General features: G+C 40.7%; 1 protein-coding gene and 1 pseudogene across 1 annotated transcript; one reads left to right on the plus strand and one right to left on the minus strand.

Annotated features, from left to right (window-relative positions):
* Positions 1–339: 339 nt before the first annotated feature.
* LOC103786281 (angiogenic factor with G patch and FHA domains 1-like) lies at positions 340–6,887 on the minus strand (annotated as a pseudogene).
* Positions 6,886–14,120, plus strand: LOC103786282 (protein FRG2-like-1). The gene is given in 4 exon segments (XM_034939562.3): positions 6,886–6,920; positions 13,461–13,726; positions 13,729–13,935; positions 13,938–14,120. Coding segments are annotated over 4 exon segments (603 nt in total). The 3' UTR covers positions 14,033–14,120.
* Positions 14,121–17,111: the final 2,991 nt, after the last annotated feature.

Here is a 17,111-nt window from a genome sequence, read left to right on the forward strand (position 1 = left end):
TGACTTTTTGCTTATATTGAAGTTGTAAATGACAAGATAAAATAATGAAGTTTGATAAACTTATCTGTGCCCTGTAAATTTTGGTCCACTTACTGTATAACTTGATTCAGTCATTATTTATTAGTTTAAAAGCTGGTTTTAAAAAGCTGCAAACTAAACTTTATTACACATTTCAAAATCAGGAAGAGGTAAACTGTGACAGAGTTCCCTTGTGCCACAGACTTTTTTGGGGAGAAATGTTCCACAAAAAATAAAATAAAATAAGTGTTTCCAAATTGTATTTTTTAAAAAGCTTGAGATTTTTTCTATCATTAAACTTCACTCTACAGTCCCTTTTACTCAAGGCATGGTTCCTGGGTCATCTTTTCAAGGTTTAGTTTCTGGGAACTTTTCAGCAAACCTTTCTCATGCTTTGTCCCAGTTTTTTGTTGTTGTTGTTGTTTGTTTGTTTTGTTTTGGAGAAGGTGAACATCTTCAATTGAGGATGGATTTCCTGTCTCCGAGCCTATGTGTGTTGGTGAACTTGACGCTAAATTGGAGTTTTCATTCCCCCATCATCTTCCTCAGTCCATCTCCTTTTTTCCAACCCATCTTCTTCAACGTCTTCCGACCTTTGTTGCTGTCAGTAATTTCAGAATGAATAGATGCAGAAGCATCATCTTTTTGGAAAGTTCCTTCACTTCCAATCTTCTCACTACATTTTCCAGCTCTATTTTTATATTTTGGAAGCTTTAGTGTCTATTCATCTTCATAGTCTGTATTCTGTAAACCATATTTTACTCACATTTTAAAAATTATTTTCTTATTTCCAAATCTTTTTCTTCTTAGTGTTGGACCAACAAACATTCACCTTTCTTATCAAGGTGAAAGTGAGCTCTGACCTGCTGTGGGTCACAGCCATCACAGGTATCACTGCCAGGGTGAATGCGAAAGGGTAGCACAGTCTCTCCAATTTTCATTTCATGTCTATGTATGCTCAAGTATGTAAGGGTCACATTTAGCTTTCACTTGAACAATCCGTTTTTCACTAACAATTGTTCCATTTTGACCGTCTTGATCTACAAGGACATAACTTTGCTAGTCATGGTCAAATTTCTGCCTGAAACTTACAGACACCAACTTCAGGGATTCAAAGAAAGAGTATGCTCTAGATCATTTTCTCTTCCAATTGTAGCCGGTTTTACAGCAGTAATAATAAACAGTGACCCCGTATACAACACAGGTGATCTAATGGCAATTACCCTAATACATGGGGGCCAATGTTTTGTCTTATTTTCCTCCTCAGTGTCTTCTGCATTACATTGTCTTCACTGGTAATGTGAGTAGGGGCTGTGCTGGGGCCCTAAAGGATGTCTGCGGAGCCAGAGGCCACGGGAATGCCAGCGACAAAAGCCAGCCTGGCCATGGCTGGCTGCTGTGGCCCTCACAAGGATGCCCTGACACACGTTACCTGGAGCCATACAGGGTTGTGAGCAATGAGCAGGGGGAATGCTGATGGCCCTGCCCGAGCTGCAGGGCCTGGAAACCAGAAAACTCCTGGGAACTATGATATCTTCCCCAGCTGGAGGAACAGCAGGAGGAGTGTTGCAGAAGTCAAGGGGCCAGAAGCTCTTGGGCCGTTCCTGGGTTGAACCAGAAATGGCGGCCAAGAGAGTTTTCAATAAAGTTTACATGTGGCTAGATATGACCTGCTGATTACTCTTAATTTTTTTCACATTTATTGAGCTATGATTTACACATTGAAAAGTGTATATATTTATGGTATATATAATAGAGTGCTTTGAGGTGTGTATACATCTTTAAATTATCTCAGTGAAGCTGGTTAATCTATCCCCTCACATACATTATACATTTCTTTGTGTGTGATGAAAACACTTTAGATCTAATTTTGTAACAAATTTCAACTACACGTTGTTATTAAATATAGTCACCATTCTGCACATTAGGTCCCCAGCAGTTTTTCATTATATAACTGAAGGTATGCTGCTTTCAATGGTATCTCCCCACTTTTCCCCACTTTCTAGCCTGTGGTAACTACCATTCTATTGTTTCTTTTTTCTTTTTTTTTTTTTTTTCAGATTCCACATGCGAGATCATGCAGTATTTGTCTTTCTGTATTTGGCATATTTCACTTAGCATAATGTCTTCAAGATTCATCAATATTGTCATAAATGAAAGAATTTCATTATTAAAGCTGAAATTATCTCTCTCTCACAGTTTATCCATTTGTTTGTATCAGAGGAGTGCAGATACCCTTGGCAATACTGATTTTATGTCCTTTGGCTATATTCTGAATTGGGATTAAGGGTAGATCAAGTTTAAAAATGTTAAGGAATCTCCATACTGTTTTTTTACAATGGCTGCACCAATGGACATGCTCAGCAACTGTCTACAAGTATCCTATTTTCTTTGCACCCTAACACATTTTATCTTTTAACTTTTTGATAATAGCTATCCTAAAACCATGATAAGGTGATATCTTACTATGATTTTCATTGTAATTACTCTTATAATTAGTAATGTTGAGAATCTTTTTATATACCTGCTAGCCATTTGTATGTCTTTGGAAAAAATGGCTATTTAGATATTTTCCCCAATTAATCAGGGAATTGGCTTGTGTTTCGTTCTGCTGTGAAGGTTTTTTTTTCTTCATATTGAGTAGTATTAAATATATTTTGGATAGCAACATATTATCCTACATATGGTTTACAAATATTTTCTCCCATCCCATATATTGCCTTTATATTTTGTTGATTGTTTCCTTTATTGTGCAGAAACTTTTTCCTTTGATATAGTTCCACATTTTAATTTTTGCTTTTGTTGCTTGTCTTCTTTGTGTTGAATCCAAAACATCATTGCCATGACTAGTGTTAAGGAGCACTTTTCCTATTTTTTTATAGAGGATTCATGATTTCAGTTCTTATGTTTAAGTCTTTATTTTAAACTCATTTTTGTGGTGGTATAAGAGAAAGGTTCACTTTTTGTGTATGCATATCTAGTTTTTCCCACACCATTTCTTGATGTGTCTATCTTTTCCTAATTATGTGAGATCACTCGACTGAGTATGTGTGACTTTATTTCTGGGTCCTCTATTCTGTTCCATTGGTTTTTATGTAGATACTATAGTACTTTGATGACTATAGCTCTGTAACATAGTTTGAAATCAGGAAGTTTGAGGCTTTCAGCCTTTTTGTTCCTATCAGTGTTTAGCTATTTAGGGTATTGTGTGGCTCCATACAAATTTTACAATTGTTTGTTCTACATTTATTTTAATGGCATTAAAATTTTGATAGGAAGTTATTTATCTCTGCAGAAGAGTTTGTGTAGTACAGGTATTTTAACAATATTAATTTTTCGAATCCATGAACACAGTATATATTTCTCATTTTGTATTCTTCAATTTGTTTCATCAACATTTTAGTTTTCAGTATGCAGATCTTTAATATTCTTTGTTAAACTCATTCTATGTAATAAATTATATATTTCTTTCTATTTGATGTTGTAAATGGAATTATTTTTATTCCTTTTTTCAGATATTTTGTTGTTACTGTATCAAAATACAACTGATTTTCATGTTAATATTGTATCCTGCAACTCTACTGAATTAGTTTGTTATCTATAACAGGGTTTTGTTGTTGTTGTTGTTGTTGGTAAAATGGTGGGCATTCTTAACCCTGAATACATTTTAAATTGATAGTTGCTATTATCATTTCATAATTCTTTAAATCTGACCAGATGGGTTTCTGCTGTCATGAATTCAGTGGAATTCAAATGTTCCACTAAAAATAATTGTGTGGGTTTTGCCTGCCCTCTGGGATGGGCGGCGCCCCGAGGGAGCCAGGAGATTCAGGACGGGGAGGGAGAAGCGCTCAGGGAAGAGGCTAAGCAGGGGAGGCAGAGAGGGGGTCAGGAACAGCAGCAAGGAGAGGGGTCGTGTCAGACCCAGTGGGGACAGAGAACGCGCCAGAAAAGAGATGAAGGGTGGGAGTGAGCAACAGGACTGCTTCCCCGCCAGGGCAGTGGGCAGGGAAATTTGCTAAAACTGCAAGCCCCAGTGAACAGTGCGGGCAGGGTGGGAGGGAGTGGAGAGGACCAGGAGGATCCTAAGGTCAGTTGGGAGAAAGGGACATTTCCCGGTTCCTTCACCTCTGCCCAGCGTTTTGCGGGCATGGCAGGCACCCCCAGGGGCAGAGCAGGGGAGAATGCGGCTCCCGGCGGGCTCGGAGAGCTGAGAGGCGCACACCCGTTTCACAGGGCCGGGGTGGTGGCATAAGCAAGAGATGGCTGCGGATCCCGCTGACTCCGCGGGTGGGAGCGGAGGGCGTGGGCGGGGCCGAGCTCAGGGGGCCCAGAGCAATGGTCTCCAAGTGGCCCTGGAGGTATCCACCCGCTCATGCAGTGGCCTTCCGGGAGAACAGTATGGAAGGCACGGTGGACACGCCCTTCCCAGCTGGAACATTCGTGAGCCTGGAATTTAAGCTGGGGCAGAAAAGCGGCAGGAAGAAGGACTGGAAGAAACCCGAGCGCAAAGTCCAGCCCAAGGGGAGGAAGCGGAAATGCCTGGCCTGAGTCAAACTGGGTTCTGAGGAGAAGGTTCCGGCACTGATAGTAACTATCCAGAGAGACGGCGGTTTGGCGGGAGCCTGAGGGGCACCAGGGACCCAGTACAGCTGGGGGGAGTGGGCGGTGAGGACCCCACAGCTACTGCTTCCCTGTACAGTTCGTCTTCTCCAAGGCCCGGCCCCCAGCTGAGCCCAGCACTGCATGGCGCCTCCTGGACCACTGTCGCGGGTGACCAGTGGAAGACCCCACCTCCCAGGGAGAGAACCCCACTATATCCCCAGCTAATACAGCTGCTTCTCCTACCAAAAATAAATAAAAATGAATTAAATTTTTGTTCGGTCTTTGAAAATGGTGTGTATCCTCTATATACTGGTCAACATGCTGCCCATTTATCTACATGCCTAATTAAACTTTTGAAAGAAGTTATTTAACGTTATGATCCTTTATTATGACACAAAATAGTAAACTTTGTAATGGTTTTAATATCATCTAATATGATTTAAAATATGTCGATTTGTCATTGCCAATGAATCTTTGTGTTACTTATTTTACACTGTTAAATATTCTGTCTACAAATGTCTAATGGCTTACAATCTTGCCTAACATATTGTATCTGCTAAGTACTAACTACTCTAATTCAACAAATTTTCTTTTTACACCATTCTTAAAATACAATATCATTTTGTATTTATTTTTATTAAAATTATTTTTCTGCATCATCTAAATATTTATGAAAATTATGTGGTCTATTCAGTCTGCCCTCTTGATGAAAGTCAGGGTCTTTTTCTCTTTATTAGTATGTTAGTACAAATGCAGTTTCATTACAGGAACATGTTGTACAGTGATGAAGTATGGGCTTTTGTGTAACAATCATCTGAGTGGTGCTCATTGTCCCAATTAGGTATTTTCTCATTCCTAAACCCTCTACCAACCTCCCATCTTTCTGAGTCTCCAGTGTGTATTCTTCCAGTCTCTATATCCAAGTGTATGTATTATTGAGCTACCACTTATAAGTGGGAAACTTCAGTATTTGATTTTCTGTTTCTGAGTTATTTCACTTACAATAATGGCCTCCAGTTCCATTCATGTGGCTGCAAAAGATGATTTTATTCTTTCTGACTGAGTAGTATTCCATGGTATAAATGTATAGTCAGTCATTGATAAATTTCAATTGATTGATAAATTTAAATTGAAGATATGCTATCTTTGCTACTGTGAATAGTGCTTCAATAAACATATGAGTGTGGGTATCTTCTTTACATAATGAATTATTTTCCTTTAAGTAGATACCCAATAGTGGGAGTGCTGGATCAAATGGAAATTCTATTTAGTTTTCTGAAAAATCTCTGTATGCTTGCCAATATCTATCCTTTTTCTGCTTTGTAATAATTAGCCATTATGAAAGTGTAAAATGTGATTGTAAAAAATTGTACAAAATTTCATTGTGATTTTTAATTAGCATTTCTCTGATCATTGGCAATGTTGAACATTTTTTACATGCTTGTTGACCGTCATTGGTCAACAAGCCTTCCAGGTTCACACCATTCTCCTGCCTCAGCCTCCCGAGTAGATGGGACTACAGGCGCCAGCCACCACCCCCGGCTAATTTTTTGTATTTTTAGTAGAGACGGGGTTTCACTGTGTTAGCCAGGATGGTCTCAATCCTGATCCGCCCGCCTTGGCCTCCTGAAGTGCTGGGATTACAGGCGTGAACCACCGCGCCTGGCCTCCTGTAATCTTACTTTAGGAGAAACCGCTTCTAATTTTAGGCATTTGTTCATAGCAGGTGCTAAATGAACCAACGCCAAATTAGCATTGTTTTTAGGGTAATAAATCTACATATCTACAGTGAGAACTACTCACTGTACAGGATTTTGTCTTCTGACCAATGACATGATTCTGTCTTTCGTAGGCTACTCCAAAACTTCTATAATGATGGTAGAGTTCAGTGAAGTGGAGCCTCAGGCCTGCCATCCCCATGCTTCTGGCAAGCAGCAGCATCTCCCCTGAGCATGGTGGCATAGGGCATGCCATTAAAACCACCTTGCTGCTGTTCATCTCCACATACTAAGTTGCTGTACACTTTGCAGTGGAATTCCACCTTGCTGCATCTGGTTGGCCAGAAGCCCTACAGGTAGAATGGGATGGTCAGGAGAGCACATTGAGAGAATAAATGGGAGCTTAGAGTTTGCCCACCTTGCTGCCCCTGCCCATGGGTCACAGCCCTCACCTAGCTGTCCAGCTTGTATGTCTACTGAAGGCTGCTGAACTTGTTCTCCATCACAGAGGTGGTGTGACAGCAGTCTGAGGGCACCACACTCCATGACCGGGCTCTACTGCTGGTGCCACAGCTCCAGGTGAGCTGTGGGAAGGCAGGTGAGCCAAAGACAGGTCCCGCCTTCCACATCCAGGCCACACTCCCACCAACTTCCAGGCCCACCTCGATATTCTGATGTGATGCTCTTTTCAGTGCTCTTCTCATTACCTGAGAAAATTTTATATTATTATATCATAAATAGGATAAATATTATGACATCACAAGATATTATGACATCATAATTCATATGTATTTATAACATCAAAATATATTATGATAAATATGACAAATATGATAAAGATGATATGACATCACAATATATTACGGCATAATTCATGTAACATCACATAATTCATATAACATCACAATATATTATGACATCATAAACACTATGTATTGTGACATCATTGTATATTATGATGTTATAATATGCATCCACTGTGACATCACAATATATCATGATGCCATGATGTGCTTGTATGAAGACATCACAATATATTATGATGTCATCATGTGTAGGTATTATGACATCACACCATATTATGACATCGTAATTCGTATGTGTTGTGACATCACTATAATTATGACTTAACAATTCATATGTGTTATGACATCACAATATATCATGACATCATAATTTATATGTATTATGATGAATTCATTTTACATAATTTGCACATAATATGATGTATTACAAATTATTATGTAATTCATATGTATTACATGTGTATTAGATTGCTCTGGATGCCCTGGGCTCTGGGGGGCAGGCTGGGGGTGGGAGCAGGCACCCAGGTTGCAGAGGGAGTGATTGGGGCACAGGGCCCTGGGGTTCCAGGAGCAGTAAAGAGGTCAGGACAGGCCTGTGGGGACTTAGATGTTGGCTCTGGGTGAGATTGTTACTGCAGATGTGAGCACACCAGTGATCGGGGGCTCAGGTGACTGCCGTGGGGCAGATGGACAGAGGGGTTAAGGCACAAGGAGACAAAAGCTATAGCACAGCAGGAGGGGAGGGTGGTTGTGGGTGCTGTAAAAGGGGTGCCAACAGCATTTTGGGGGGATGGGCAGTGGGTGTGAGAGAGCAGGCAGGGGGATAATGCCCAGGCATTCTGGCCTGGAACAGTGGCAGGTGGACTTTGCCCAGCTGCGGAGGGGTCTGTCAGGGAGATAGGGCTTCTGATTTCAGAGGAGACCAGAGGTGTGCTCATGCAGATGAAGGTCCTCATGGGATGGACATGGAAGGGGCAGCTACAACCTGGGGACAAATGGTGGTGGGCTGAGCCCCTGGGACTTCTGGAGTGAGCAGGCAAGAACGTGAGGAGGAGCCAGGCAGGGAGCCAGAGGCAGAGGGTAAAGAGTAAAGCAGAGCCCAGGAAAGGGGCAGATCCAGCAAGCAGATGAAAATTTCCCCTCACCTGCCCCGTTGGCCTCTGTCCCTGCCCACACGCCCTAGTGCCCTCGCCCTGAGTCTATGCTTGTCTCTGCCTACCTGGCCATCCCAGACAGGTGTGGGGTAACTGTGAGGGTAACTGAAGGGCCACTTTCAGAAGGCACAGTCTAGAAGTGAACAGCATTGAGTCACTGTCGTCTCCCAGTCCTGGGAAGAGCCTCTGCCACAACCCGCTGAGCTGTCTTCATCACCAACGGGTCTCCTTCCCCCACCCCTGGAGGTCCAGAGGACAGCTCAGAGCTGTGATTGGTGCCTCTTCCCAGTGTCTCTCTACACTGCTCCTGCCTGTGCCTCAGCATCCTCCTCCGAGAGGTGGGCCTGTCGCTGCACGTGAATGGCGAGCAGGTCACTGTGGGGAAGGGGCTCCTCCTTCCTCTTTCCTGGGCTCCTGGTGCCTGTCTCCTGGGGGTATGGCAATCCAGCCTACCCATGAGTCCAGGCAAAAAGGCAGCCCTACTCCAGCCCCCAGAAAGAAGAAAAACTAGTTGAGCTTTCGGGGTAGGAATGGTGAAAGCCTGCACACTAGGACAAAAAAGAGTTGAGGCCTCCAGGAGGCCATCCTTACTGGTGCCCGCTGGGCCCTGGAGCTGTGCAGGAGGTGGCTTAGGGACTCAGAGACTTGTGGGCCAAGGCTTCTCAGCTGCTTCTGAGGCTCCCAGCTCTGCAAGGGGCTGGGTTTGCCCTCCTGGTAAAGTGCTCCCAATGCCTGTCCTGGCTTGTTCACTTAGCTGGGCTGCCTGCTGGGCCTCCGTCTTCGTGGGAGCTCCCATTGTGCCTCTCTGGGTGAGTGGGGGCTCCTCTGGAAACTCTGTTCTTCCCTGAGGCTTTCAGTCCAGGATAAAGCACCCCAACTTCTCAGCAGGAGTAGCCACTGGGGGAAGCAGAGGGAATGGGATGGGACACTTGGCCCAACTCTGAGCATGACTGGGCAGGGACATCGTGTTGTAGCTCCTGGGAGCCTCATGGAGTGCAGGAAGAGGTCCTTGAAAGGCCAACACTCTACCTACACAGAAGGGAAAACTGAGGCTGGGGGTGGGCAGGGCGACCTTGAATTGGGGGTCTGGTCAGATGGGTCTCTGCTCCTCACCTCAGGAGCTATGGCCTTCATGTGCACTTCCACCAGCAGAGGCGCCTTACTGGACTTGGCCCCAGTGGATGGACAGGAAACTTCCAGCCATGGTGGCCACCCAAACCAACTTTCACTGCCTGGCTCCTGGCAACCCCACCCTCTCCATCTCCTGGCTCCCATTTATCTGCTTTTTATTTTCAGGAAATTGTGGGCACCAGCTCAGGAGAGGCAGCAGGAGCCACCACTCAAATTTCTGGTCTCCTTTAATTAATTCTGTGAGAGAGGATTCTAGGGTGAGGGCAAACCTGGATGAGGTCTTAGGAGAGGATGGATCTGGGCAGAGCTGCGACAGAAAGTGGGCCTCATGCGTCTGACGTCTATGATGGTGGAGTATTTCCAGTTCTGTCTTTCCTAAGTCTGCCCAATGGAAACTTGACTCCTTGAGTTTGTGTGATTTTAATCTATTTTAGCCATTTCCCTGTTAGTTTTTATAACACACAATTACAAGGAATTTAACCAAACTCTTAGGGTTTTTTTAGGAAAATTATATGAGAAGCTAAAAAAATTATTTTTACTAAGGTAAAAGAAACAGGAATAATCACAACAATAGCAATAATTCTTCTGTCCATGAATAGCCTTTCTGGTGGTAACATTAGAACTCACAACAACAGCCTGAGGGAAGTGGAACAAATGCAGCCAAAGTCCCCTCTACACCTCCCTTCTCTCTTCTGACCACAGAATGTTGAATTCAATCATTTAGCCATTTGCTCTGGAATGAAAGTATCTGGACAGCAGAAACCATGAATGTTTCATCTGTTTTTCTAATGGTCATATGATATAGTTTAGATGTTTGTTCCAAATCTCATATTGAATTTTAATCCCTAATGTTACAGGTGGGGCCTGATGGAAGGTGGTTGAATTACAGGGATGGATTTCTCCTAGTTCTCTGCTGTCCTTGTCATGGTAATTACCCACGAGAGCTGGTGGTTCAAAGTGAGATGTATCTCTCCCCCATCTTTCTTTCTCCCACTCTTACCACATGAGATGCCTGCTCCTCTTTCATCTTTCACCATGATTGTAAGCTTCTTTATATGTTAGTTGTTACAAAATTTAACTCAATATTCTCATAAAATTACCTGACAAAACTTTGTTATCATATCATAAATATGATAAATATATTATATAATCACAATATAGTATATCATTTGTGTCATGACATCACAATATGTCATAATCTATATATTATAACATAACGATATATTATGACATAATTAGTACATATTATGATGTCACAATATATTATGACATCAAAATTCATATATTATGATATCACAATATATTGTAACATCATAATTTGTATGTATTATGACATAAGAATATATTAAGACATAATTTGTATGTCTTATAATATCATAATAACATATAAAACTGTGTTAGGTAATTTTGTAAGACAATTGAGTTAAATTTTGTAACAGCATTAACATATAAATTTAATGGAACTTAAGAACATTATCTGCTCTTGTGTAAATAACTGCTTTATGATATTATGATAAAATAATATATCAAAATTTGTTTATATGTCAAATAAATTTTATATGATATTATGGTATCAATGTATAATGCTATTATAAGTTCCATTTAAATCTTATTTAAATTCAGACAGTTTTGTTAGGCAGTGTCCGTATGTCTACCATCTGATATTTTTTTGGGTTGCACTATTTGCATAGACGGCACTGCTGGGGAAACACAGACTCACCCAGGACAGGCTCTTCCCTGAATCTTTCCCCTCCTCAGGGAATCAGTTCTTCCATCAACCAAGTCATTTTAGAGTGGAGGCCGAGTAGTCTCTGACATAAAAGGTCTCATTTCAGCATCCTCTTCTCAGAAGAGGGGAAAACAAGAAGGTCCTTTTAGGCGACACTTGCTGGGACATACACTAAGCCTTCTACGGCTTGAGAGCTCTAACCAGCAGATACAGACTTCACAGTAGGAAGGGATGAGGCAGCTGTCCTGATCCTGGAGCTCCACAATACCTTGTCCCATCTCGTGTAAGCAATTTTTAGAGGCTGCTCTGGAATATCTCGATGGTGGATGTTAGGAAACCACACAGGCTTTGGTGGGACTCAGGTGGTGTCTGTTGTGTGAGTACAGGAGCTGAATGCTCAGGATCTAGGCTGTTTTTCTTGTGGTCAGTTGGGTTACCTGTTTGGGACCAAGTCCATTTTTACTAGGGAGGTTGAATAAATACTACAGAAAAAAGTGGAGCTCCTAGGATGACTGAGGAAGGGTGACAAATAGGGAAGTTTCTCTCTCCACCTAGACTTTTTGCTACCTCAGGAATCAGGGGCTGATTAAGTTAGCATCAGCTCTAATCTAATCAATTCAATTCCATTGTATTTGATCTAACTATCATCCCTATCGTTAAGGTAGAAAGGGCCATTTTATTTGGTATTTACTTTTCTCTACATTTTTATTTTATAATATATGTTTGTATCTAATACAATCAACCATAATTTTAATTTGACATTTCCAAGCATTTGAGAAATTATAATATCCATGTACATGATTTTAACATTATGTAAAATTTTCTTTCTTTGCAAAATATATGACACATTTCAATATAAGTATGTTTAAGTCTGCATCTTGAAAAATAAGCAGTAACTTAATTACTTCCAGGTAGGAATTGGGACAGAAATTAGAATAAATGATTCCCTTATCTTCTGATTCCTGTGCCCCGGCTTTGTTTTTTTGTTTTATTTTGTTTTTTAGGGTTTTTTTTTTTTTGGACACTATGATAAGACCCAGAAAATGTCTCCCCTTAACTTTGTTTAGGTCCCTAGTAAAACTATATGGCATGAAACTTTTCTAATTGAGGCCCTAATGAGTAGCAGGAAAAAGAAAACTATTCAGCCAATAACAGTAAGACATGGCCAGCTGACGGGCATATAAAAGGCAGGCCAGCAGGATAACACATAGTCTGAATCTGGACGTGTAAGACAGAGCATGTTTCACTTGAGCTTGAACACGGGAAAAGGAAATGAAGACCCTGATTCCCCACTGCTCCTCCATCCAATGCCCCACTGACCAGCCTTCTTTCCAACAGATCTCCTTTACAGAAAAGGGCTCAGGTGAAAAGAGATTATTCAAAGAAAAAGGCAAGACCCCTTCCTCCCATTCCAGTGAGGAGCACATGCAAAGGCAGGGTATGGCCTTGGGCTGTTCCTATGGAGGCTGGAAGGAGGTTTGGAATCAGGGATACTGAAGTATGGTCTTTGGTGGGGTTTTATTTTGAAATTGGAAATGGGAAATGGCTTACATTCCCGAGGACACTTTGAGAAACGTATTCACTCATGACAGTGGCAGAAGAACTTCACTTGAAAGACTGATCCACAAATACTTGTCAGAGACAGATTATGGGACTCTGTGCCTGGAAGAGTTGAGTCACCTAAACTCCATGTTGTGCTAGGATCAAAGCCAAATGAGGAGAAGAATTCTGAATAAACTTAAGCTCAAAGACAGAAACAGCACAGCTAGATCTGGTAAAATTAGACTCTTTGAAGGTAAAAAGAGATGGCAGCAACACCGTTTCCCCTGGCAAGGAAACTGGGAGCTCTTTGGCAGCCAGGGCCTTAGAGATCCTGGACTTTGGAGAACAGAGCAGAGCTTGGTTTGGTGGCAACTTCAGCTCCTGTGTGTTCAGGATGAACTAAGTCTTAGGGTGTTTGGTTGGAGGCACTAACTCAAACTCTCATTTTATCAACAGATCAACAGAACCGGAGTCGAGCTCACATGAGGGAAACTCCAAGAAAAGGAAAATCAGTTCCAAGGACGGCTGCCAAGACAGAGCAAGTAGAATTTTTTTTTTTTTTTTTGCCCCCAAGGGCAAACAAATAGGAGACTTTTATACAGGGCTGGAACAGCAAGGAGGCTTCTTAGAGACTGGGAAATTTCTTGAGATCCTGGCACTTAGAGAATATGTGGGGACTCAAAAGAGGTTAAGCTTCACTTCATTAAAGTGCTGAGATGGTCAGGATGGAGAAGAGACAAATGAAGTTCACCTGAAGGTGCAAGGGAGGTTGTGGAAATGAGGGTCTGTGGGCACTTTTCTGGAGAGTCTCTCGCTCACATGCTTCCTCTGCAGGGACCTGTCCCGGAGAGGAGCGCAGCTTGATGTTGAAAAGGAAACTAAAGCCCTCCACCCCTGTGCACAGCAGTGAAATCCAGGAGACCTGTGATGCCCACCACAAAAGGCCTTTCATGGCTCACACTGGGTGCAACAAGCGGCACAGGCCTCAGGCTCCAGGAGTTCAATAGCCGTCACTTCAGAAAGCTTCGTGACTTTGCAAGGTAGGTCAAAGGCCATTTATCAAGACCTACTCCAGGTGTTGGTGCAGCAGGTCCATTCTCCACTGACCTGGGAGCAGCTCACTCGGCTTGCTTGGCTCTTGGGACCTCTGTGCGCTCAAGTGCAGACATTCTATATTATGGCCACCCAGGCAGGTTATGTCTTTCCTGCTAAGAAATGGCTTGCTTCAGCCACACTCCTGGCCCTGGGGATCCAGCCATGGATAGACAAGCCCACCCCTTGCCTGGGCAGGAGATAACTGAGCCTCTCAGTGGATCAGATGAGGCTTGAGCTGGCTGCACTCACACCCTATTCAGCAGAGAATGCAGCTCTTGGAATGAGAATAATAACCTGCTACTTCTCAGATTCTTCCAGATAAGCAACAATGACAATTTTAGATGCACTATGTTAATACATGACAAAACCTGAAGCAGTCATAGGAAAGGGACTTGAACAACATACTCAAAATGGTGAAACCTGCATTTTGTAGAGGGCTAAGATTCTAAACAAATTTTATATTTCTTGTTAGACGTTTGATGTCTTTTGGATGTCTGAAAAAGTCTTGCATTTCTGTATTATCAAACAAATATTGGAATGTAATCATTCATATGCCTTTGCATATTTTAAATTGTAGAAAAATAAATATAAAATTATATTCTCTTTTAATTTAGAAAAGGTTGTAACCTCTCACTCTCCCACGCTGAACCCATGGAGGACTAGTATCCACAAGCCTTTAATAGTACTCCCTACGGAAAAATGTCAATATATTTTTATAGTTTAATAAAATTATGGTGAAATCACTACACAAGGTGTTTACTATTAATATTTTTACATAAATTGAAGTCAAGATATGTTAAATGTAATTGATTATACTTATTTATTCTTCACCCAACTCACATTTGCCTCATTTTAAATTTTCTAAATTTAAACTTTCTTCTATTTGATACATTTCAGTTGATCGTACTGTATTGTAGGACATTAAATGTAATATATTGTCGTTTATTTCACATATTGCTATATTTATATTTTTCTTCTTGAATTTTACAGTGAGATGAAATCTTTCATCATCTAAATGTACTTTTGTTCTTTGCCTGATAATTTTCATACACATAATGATACAAACATTAATGTTTTTGAGAATATTCAATTTTAGATAATTTTGTATTTCATCCATACTGAACTTGTATTTACTCTATGTGTGAGTTAGAGGACTTTTTATCTTCACTTCTTCTTTATTTTCACCCTGACCTCTCCACACTCCACAGCTCTTGTTTTAGTCGAAGAATAGTGATTTATCATTCCAGTAAATGGAGCCAATTCAATGAAAATATACAAATATACCTTGGAGATATCTAGTTTTGCTCTAGAGCAGTGCAATAAGACAAATATCACAATAATGTGAGTCACACAGCTTTTCTTGTTTCTCAGTGCATATAAAAGAGATATTTACACTGTACTGTAGAATAAGACTGAAACAGACTAGGTTTACAATAACAATGTATATACCTTAATAAAAAATGTACTTTATTGATAAAAATGCTGACAAAGATACACACACACACACACAGATCACATGATGTTGGAAAAAATATTGTTGACAGAGTCACTGAAGGTAAGGTTGCCAAAACCCCTCAATTTGTAAGAAATCCAACACTTGGGAAGCACAATAAATTGCAATAAGACAAGGTATGCCTTGTAACAGTCAATGTTCACTAGTAATATACTTAGAAATCACACATAAAAGATATTACATGTGTATAAAAGTAATTAACAAGTTACAGAATGGGTAGGAGATAAAAATTACAAAATGATTTACAAGGTAAATTAAAAGGGAGACCAAGCCTGAAACATTCCTGAGCAGACAGAATCAGTTAGACCTTTTCGGTGACCTCATCTTGTTGACTTGCAAACAAGCAAAACATAATGTGAGCTATTTTTGTGAATACCTGTATTAAAAATCAACAATAACAGAACTTAAGTTTATCAGAAGTACCCAAGAAGGTATAGTAATATATGTCTATAAGATAAACCAAAAAAGACACTTTTTTAACTGCAACTAATTAAATAACTTAAATATTTTCCTTCTGCATATTTTCAATACAATCTTACCTCTGACACTTTGTCATTTAAATGCTAAACCTTTTTTGGTCTCATGTTCCACAATTCATTAGTTGCTTCCTACTCAAGAAAATGTTTTTTGAAACAGATTCCTGCTCTGTCGCCCATGCTGGAATGCATAGACAGAATCGGAGCTCTCTGAAGCCTTACATCCTGAGCTCAAGCCATCCTCCCACCTTACCCCATGAGTAGCTACAAGTACAGGAATGGACCTCTACACCCAGCTAATTTCTTCTTATTTTTTCATAGAGATAGGGTCTTACTATGTTTCCCAGGCTGGCCTCAAACTCCTGGGCTCAAGTAATCTCTCACCTTGGCCTCTCAAAGTGCTGGAATCACAGATATAAGCCATCATTCCCAGCCAATAAAACTTTTAAAATTTGTATTGTGCTACAGTTTACTTTTTAACAGGACAAAGTAAAATAAACTAGCCATACATAAATCTAACAAAAATTTGTAAAAAGTATGAGAAAGATCATAAAAAGTTTTTGAAATATGAGAAAATCAGCATAAAAAAGTGGAAAACCACATCATGTTCTAAGATAGAAAAACTCAATATTACTCAATCATCAATTTGTTAGAAGTAGTTCAAAAATTTAATTTTGTCCCAATAGACATACCATCTGGTGGAGAAAGCAGGCATTTTATTGCGGAACTCGTATAGATGAAAACACAAATAAGAACAGCTGAGAACACTTTGAAAAAAATAATTAGAGTGGCTATTACACTCTATGAGACAAGTTGATTAATGAATAAATGGATAGCTCAGTGGAAGTATAAATTCAAAAATAAACCACAGTACATGAGAAAGTGTCTTTGTTCAGGCTGCTAAAACAAAGTACATTAGACTGGGTCATGTATAAATAACAGAAATGTATTGGTCACAGTTCTGGAAGCTGGAAAGTTCAAGATCAAAGCACCAGCAAATTCAGTGTCTGGTGAGGGTCCCATTTCTCATAAATGATGCCTTCTTGCTGTGTCCGCACATGGCAGAAGGGACAAGGGTGCTCGCTTCAACCTTTATTACAGGGTATTCATTACATTAACGAGGATGAAGCCCTCCTGAGTTAGTCACATCCCAAAAAGCTCCATGTTTTAAAACTATCACATTAGGGATTAAACTTTTACAAATGAGTTTTTAGAAGGAGACACAAGTTCAGATCATAGCAAAACGTAAATTGGCAATAAAAACTACAGCTGGGGAGCCATCATTAATGATTTGGGTTTAGGAATCTGATGTTTCTATCATAAA

Source organism: Pan paniscus, chromosome 18 (assembly GCF_029289425.2).
Source record: "Pan paniscus chromosome 18, NHGRI_mPanPan1-v2.0_pri, whole genome shotgun sequence".
Lineage (NCBI taxonomy): Eukaryota > Metazoa > Chordata > Mammalia > Primates > Hominidae > Pan > Pan paniscus.